General features: G+C 36.0%; 1 protein-coding gene across 1 annotated transcript; it reads right to left on the reverse strand.

Annotated features, from left to right (window-relative positions):
• Positions 1 to 635: 635 nt before the first annotated feature.
• Positions 636 to 7,628, reverse strand: dnajb12a (DnaJ heat shock protein family (Hsp40) member B12a). Its single transcript, XM_073834996.1, has 9 exons — positions 7,472 to 7,628; positions 6,909 to 7,080; positions 6,643 to 6,788; positions 6,376 to 6,552; positions 6,186 to 6,265; positions 2,597 to 2,706; positions 2,137 to 2,309; positions 1,291 to 1,425; positions 636 to 1,188 (listed from the first exon to the last, which is right to left on the reverse strand). The coding sequence occupies exons 1-8, from the start codon at positions 7,602 to 7,604 to the stop codon at positions 1,301 to 1,303; spliced, it is 1,116 nt and encodes a 371-aa protein (XP_073691097.1). The 5' UTR covers positions 7,605 to 7,628; the 3' UTR covers positions 636 to 1,188; positions 1,291 to 1,300.
• Positions 7,629 to 7,873: the final 245 nt, after the last annotated feature.

Below are 7,873 nucleotides of genomic sequence, written 5' to 3' on the forward strand. Positions count from 1 at the left end.
TAAAACGGTCTTTTTGCATTTCAGTTTTCACATACACTAGTCCATATCGCGATTTGAATTAAGTGACAGAGCAACATTTGATTTATGAATCCAAAAAACGACGAATTTACGTGGCATTTCGCGCTATAGTAGATTCTGTTTTCATGAATGGAGGACGACGCGATCCTGTCTGTGTTTTGGAGGAGACTTAAACGCGCGACCATATTCGGTATACATCCGCGTTAAACTATCAAGGTGAAAGTCATCATAGCTTGCGTAGTTTAGACCCAGCTCCTAACCCAAATTTGAGAATAGATTAACGGCGATATTTTTTTTATCGCACGATAAGAGTTTCGCGTTAACGCAGCACGTTAACGCCGATAACGGCCCACCACTAATATATATATATATATATATATATATATATATATATATATATATAAAAATCAAGAAAATTTTAGTGGCTAAATGGTCTAAGCACTTATGTCAAGCATTGATGTTTTTTCCTTCCTATATTACATAATGCAGAGACTTACGGTATACAGTAAGACTGGATCTGGCAAGGCACTTGATTATGCTTTAGAACCCTCAATCTACATGTAGCAAAACACTGTTAAATGAATGGTTCTAAAAAATAAAAATTAAAATGGAAGAAATAGTATGATACTATTTAATAAATACAATTAATTTTCCATTTGCATAAATCTCAAACATTCTTTTTAAAAATCCAACAGGCGAAACCACAGTGAACAATTCATTCAATGCTGAACGACACCAGCGTACTCATTTGACTTCCTGTGGTCAGATAAACAGATCAAACACTACTAGAAATTTCAGAATTGGCTCAGAAAACCCAAATATGGGAATTGAAAAAAATGTTTTGTCAAGAAAAGGTCTAAACAAAAAAGAAAAGCAGTAAGCTAGCAGCATTGATTACCATTGAACAGCTGTGTACTTTTCTCTCTACCAGAAAATCATCCAATGTTTTTAATTCATTACATATTTAAAACCATTTCGCAGATGGCAAGATCTTCCATGACTTGTAATTTTCCGCAGATTTGAAAGGAGAGATGAGAGTGAACCCATGTGGCACACCAGGATGGGCTATCTTTGCCTCTCCTGAACTGGTGCAATGCAATGTCCCATTTTAGCAAATAGAACAGAACATTTCTGTATATGATCATCTTCAAATGACATCTCAACAGGACACTACGTAAAACAGACCAAAATGATAAAACATGGTTAAAGAATGTCCACAGGTAAACTAGAGAACACATTAGATAAACATGAAAAAAAGGAAAATAAACTCACATTCTGCTACTCAGTGTCCATGTAACAAAACCTGTATATCTGAAAGCTTCGAGCAACTAGGCGTTGCCATTTTCTGCGCCCTTTGGTATAAGTCTGTGTCCCCAAAGTAACGTGCCCGATACAATAAGCCTTCCTCTGCAAACAAAAGCACGAATGTCTTAGGTTTTCAGAATATTATGCATAACTACACATGCATTACGAAGACAAGAAAAGTCAAATATATAAAACATTAGGGCTGGGTATTGTGACCAATTCGGCAATTCGATTCGATTCTTATTTTTATGGTTTCGATTCGATATCGATTAGCTATCAATATTTCATTTAAAATGTTAGTTTTGCAGACATGGGATCCATATTTTGATATAAATGCTGGTAACTGAAACTCTCCTACTTAAGTTTATTACTGAAATGCACATCTACATTAATAATAGGGTGCACACAGTTGTTTATTTTAAACAACTTTTATTTTAAATGAACACTGTAACAAGAAGTCATAAATATGTGCATCCATTGTACACCATGTAAACAAACTGCAAAATGCACATTACTGTAAAAAAAATTAAAAGACAGTAACAGTTCTTAACTACAGCCTAATCATTTTTGATCACCAGATTTTTCTGCAAAATAAGCAGCTGATGGTGACACCTTCAGGACGAGAAGTGAATATTCATAACCTCTTACGTGAAGCACGCACATTAAGAATCGATTCGGGGATTTCCCGAATCGATATCGTTGCGTTAAACTGAAGATCGATTAAAATCGGAGAATCAATATTTTTTACCCAGCCCTATAAAACATTGCTTTGTACATTATTTATGAACATGCAGCTTCATATGCGTCACATACTTTGTTGCTTCTCCTTCCAGCAATTGTTTCTCAGGTTTGATATATAGTCCTCCTCCACACTTTGTTCAACATTCTTGAGATTCATCCCCGTATATTCTTCTGAGAAGTGGTCGCCCACATAGTAAGGCACCTTCAGAGTGGCGGTGTGTCGCCTGTTTGTGTGGCCCATCGATCTAAAGCAGGTGGAATGTTTGATAAGGTCAGAGATATTTATCAATTATGGGACAACCATCATTGTTTAATAAGATAAACATCAGAACATTTTTGTAGGACTGAGGTTTAAAGATATGAAAACAAACAATATATGGTTAACTTGGTCTGACAGCTAACTCAAAATGCAGTGGGATAAAGAAAGTGCTTCATATGACTATCAAACACACACCGGTGTAAAATAAGTGTATAATAATAATAATATACAAAGTACAGATGGTCATTTTTAAGATGTCAATGTTGGTCTTACGGTCTGTGGCTGAGGCTGTATGGAGGACTGGAAACCATCATCTGGCTGAGAGCCGAGACTATGATCAGAATGAGTATTGGCATCAGCTGTACAAACAAGGCAAGGCCACCCTGGATGATAAAAATCATTCATTAAAATTAAACAGTACACCTTGACATCATCAAAGAACTATTATTATATTTCATCAGCCTGAATACTTCTTTTAAATACATACCAACTGGCTTAAAAAATGCAGTGTACCATATCACCTAAACAATTTTCATTTGTTCTCCTGACCATAGATGGCACACACAGGGTTTCTGCAGGTTGTATGAAGGTAAACGCAAGACTTTTCAATACCTTTTTAATAGGAACCCTGGGTATTAAAGGAGAAGTTCACTTTCAGAACCAAAAATAACAGATAATGTACTCACCCCCTTGTAATCCAAGATACTCACATCTTTCTTTTTTCAGTTATAAAGAAATTATGTTTTTTTGAGGAAGACATTTTAGGATTTTTCTTCATATAGTGAACTTAAGTGGTGCCCTGATTTTGAACTTCCAAAATGCAGTTTAAATGCGGCTTCAAACGATCCCAAATGCGGTTTTAAACTATCCCAGTTTTCATTAAAAAATTACAATTTATATACTTTTTAAAGTCAAACGCTCGTCTTGTGTTGCTCTCCCTGAACTCGGTGTATTCTGGGTTAAGACAGTTAGGGTATGTCTCATGTTCTCCCTCAACTTCAAAATCGCTGTTTTACCTATTTTGTTAAGGATCTTTTTTGCATGTTTACTTTGCAAAGACTGGGTCAGTACTTCTGTAGTGATGTAGGATGATTTTTAAATGATTTTTGAAGTTGAGGGAGAAAAATACGATGGGAGTTTTTTGACATACCCTAACTGTCTTAACCCAGAATACACGTGGTTCAGGGAGAGCAAGATAAGACGAGCATTTGATGTTAAAAAAAGTATTTAAATTGTATTTTTTTAAATGATAAGATATTTTTTGAAAATATAAGACCCTTCTTCCTTGGCTGGGATCATTTACAACCGCATTTGGGATGGTTTAAAGCCACATTTAAACTGCATTTTGGAAGTTCAAACTCGGGGCACCATAGAAGTCCATTATATGAAAAAATGTTTTCCTCAAAAAACTATTTCTTTGTGACTGAAGAAAGAAAGACATAAACTTCTTGAATGACAAGGGGGTGAGTACATTATCTGTAATTTTTTGTTCTGGAAGCAAACTTCTCTTTAAGACTTGTATGTCTTAATATAAAGTAAATGTATCTTACTAAAATATGTAGTAGAAAACTTATGAAAGATTTATGTTATTTTAAAAATCCACATCATTTTATACATATTTTGGACAATTAAGGGTTCCAATTATTTTTATTTCGTAAAACTGCACTCGGTGAGCTACTGACACTATATGTTGCTATTTTTACAGCAACACAAGTCAGAATAAGCAACTTGGAAAATAAAATACTGATATGATGCCACATTGTGCGGCTTTTGGTTGTAATTTTCAGTCAAAATGAAACGAGAAGCATACAGCGCCGTTGCACTCCGGGCGTCCCGTGTTCGAATCCCGACTCGAGGACCTTTCCCTATCTCTCTCCAACTTCGCTTCCTGTCATGTCTGATCTGTCCTATCATAATAAAGGCAAAAATGCCAAAAAAATAAATCTTTATAAAAAAAAAGAAACGAGAAGCGATATAAGTCTTCACTGCTTTCCTAGTGATAAAAAGAGGATAAAAGAATGGGAAGATTCTTGTGGATGAATAAAACTTCTTTCCACTTTAGCCCTAATGCCTTTGAGGCTTTTAGTAGACCACAGCTACTGAAAGAGCTTACAACGATGTAAATGTGCCGATCCTTGTCATGATGCCGCAGCTACTAAAAGAGTTTTTCAGCGTGGATTTCACGCAATATCCAGGGGCCTTTAGACACTTTTCCACGGCATTTGGTTTAAGCCTATAATTATATCCATTGCCTATAGCTCTTTCAGTAGCTGTGGTCATCGTATCAGTATTTTATTTTCTGAGTTGTGTGTTCCAAGTTGTGTTGGGGTAAAAATATCAACAGATAGTGCTAGTAGCTCACCGAGTGCAACCGTTTTACGTAATCAAAATAATGCCGCCCCCCATAGTCCAAAATATGTGTAAAACGATGTGGATTTTTAAAATAATAAATCATTCAAATATTTTAGTAAAGACATCATTTAACTTTAGTCAACTTAATTTAAGTGGAAAAACAAGTTTTCATACCTTGTTGACAGATGTTTGTTCTTGTTTTAAGTATAAACTCTAAAACATTTAATTTTGTTAAATTTATCAGAAAAATATGACTTCATATATTTAATTTGCATCTCAAGTAAATGTATCTTTGTAAACAAATCTTTGCATCGTAGTAAACAAAAATACTGAGGTAATCTTCTTTCTCTTTTTTTTGGAAGTGCAAGCAACATTTAATGCCAATGATTATATGATTTTAAGAATTTCCGCTCCAATTTAAGACCTTTTTAGGCCTTAAATTGTGGAAGGGACAATTAAGACATTTAAGACCTTTTTTGGGACCTGCAGAAACCCTGCAACACAATCTCATAACACATTTAATAAAGGGCTATGCTCTTCTTAATTGTCATTTCACCTGAATATCAACATTTGTAAGATTTAGTCAGTTCAAACAGTATTGAGGTTAACTAATCTAATTTTGTGTCTCTGGAAAATAGTGATCTATTATGTTGAATATCAAAGATTCTTGAGTAGAATTGTTAATAAGGAAGTTGTTAACGTGAATGTTTTTTAGATTTGTGTTTAGTTATAATATTTTGAAGTGAAAATGGAATGGCTTCTTGTATAATTTTACATTTTGTTTCTATAAATTCCCTTTAGAGGGATGGTTCATCCAAAAATGAAAATTCTGTCATTAATTACTCACCCTCATGTTGTTCCAAACCCGTAAGACCTTCGTTCATCTTCAGAACACAAATTACGATATTTTTGATGAAATCCGAAAGCTTTCCGACCCCGCATAGACAGCAACGGTACTACCATGTTCAAGGCCCAGAAACATAGTAAGGACATCGATAAAATAGTCCATGTGACATCAGTGCTTCAACCCTAATTTTACAAAGCTGCGAGAATACTTTTTGTGCACAAAGTACAACCATGTGTTGCGGCTTGTTGTATAAAGTAGTTATTTTTGTTTTCTAAGCACACAAAGAGTGTTCACGTAGCTTCATAAAATTACTGTCGAACCACTGATGTCACATGGACTATTTTAACAATGTTCTTACTACCTTTCTGGCCCTTGAATGTGTCAGTTGCATTGCTGTCTAAGCAGGGGCAAATATCTTAATTTGTGTTCCGAAGATGAGAGAAGGTCTTACTGGTTCGGGACAACATGAGGGTGAGTAATTAATGACAGAATTCTCATTTTTGTGTGAACTAACCTCTAAATAACACATTGGTTGATGCATCATCGTTCTGTACATGCTAAACTTACATCTAAATAACGTTACAATAAATGCAAATCTTTCCCCACAAGTACAACATCTGCACAAAAACCCCATATAATCTTGCAAGATGACTGGGCACTTACTTCTCTCTGTTGTTCTCGTCGTTCATGTCGCTGTTGATGGCCAAACCTCATCCTGCCATTGCTGTACACATGCACATTACCTAGAAACGAAAACAGAAATAGCACAATGACACATTTCATGGTTTTGAATGTATTTGAACAACCACAGATATGTTTCTAAAACCACATTTAAAAAGGTCACAGGACTCACTTGTGGGAAATCCACCTCCAAAGAACATATTGAAAAGGTCCTCAGGGGAAATATCTGCCTCGAAATTTCTGTGATAGGTCCTATGCCTGTGAGTCGGATGGGCTTTTTCTTCACCGTAGACATCGTACTGCCTTCTTTTTTCAGGGTTACTTAGAACAGCGTAAGCATTACCTATAGCTGTTAATAACCAGGAAACAAAACAAATGAGAAGACTACATACAAACATTCTCTATGATTGCTGACAAATGCTGAAGTTGTGCAGTTTACCTTTAAATGCTTCAGTTGCACCAGGTGCATGGTTTTTATCTGGATGAAACTTTAGCGCCAACTTTCGGTAGGCTTTTTTCAGATCCTCCTCAGAGGCTTCTTTACTGACTCCAAGAATCTCATAATAGTCCTTACATCTCTTAATTCTGCATCACGAAAATTACATATCACAGTAGAATAGAAATGAAGCAGTTAGGCGATGAAACCACTATTTACATAAATAAACCAATGACGGTGTCCTGGACTTTTAGGAACAAATAACAGACCTTTTGACAGCATCCACCTGGTCGGATGTGTATGGTTTGGCTGATTCTGTGGCACCATGTCCAGAGGAGTGATCTTCAGTGTTGTGACTTCTGTTTCGTAATCCATCATTTTCTCGGATGTTTTCTTCACTTGTGGAAGGTCCTCCATTCTCAGCAATAGACTCTAGTAAAGCTGAGACATGAACACTTCATTTAAATAAGAAGCACTGATGTCTGTCTATCTATCTATCCTGATTCCTTCAACTCACTCTATCTGTCTATAAATGAAAATAATACAAACTAAGTGTTAATTACGACTATATTACGTAATTACATTACCTACACATGTAAACATACACGGACATCTAATAGAAGTGATATATAACCAAGAACTGTAAATATATTGTTCGACAACATGCAGTTAGACCAATTAAAAGTAGAATATATTGTTATTTCACAGTCATAACAAGAGATCGAGATCCCAAGGCCTTAATTACCATCTAACTACAGACTTCGGGTATTCCGGTGGCCTTTTAACAGACCTCTTACGATCTCCGCTATACACGTATTAACATTACACGCACATCTCGCCTTGTCGGTGGGAAACAGTCTCTGGGCCTTCTCGAGGAACCGTCTGGCTTTGTCGAGCTCATTATCTCGCAGCGATGCGATCGCTATTTCGATGCAGCGTTCCGCTTCGTCCTTGTTTGATTCCATTGCGACGGCGGAACTGATGACTGATCTCTTTCCTGACCCTCCAGACGCAGCCTGATGACGTTTACAACAACGTCAAGAGTTTTTCACTAGTCGGTAGCACATCCACTTCGTAACTTTCTTGCTGAGGTTTCCCACACTGTAAAATCTCTTAAACTCACTCACTGTCACTGATAGTCCTTTGTTGATCTGTTTGTATTTTCCCACCCCTTTTTATGTTAATTCTTTGTATTCCAATAGAATTCTATAACTAACTAAAATAAAAATGTGAA

This window comes from Garra rufa, chromosome 2 (assembly GCF_049309525.1).
Source record: "Garra rufa chromosome 2, GarRuf1.0, whole genome shotgun sequence".
Lineage (NCBI taxonomy): Eukaryota > Metazoa > Chordata > Actinopteri > Cypriniformes > Cyprinidae > Garra > Garra rufa.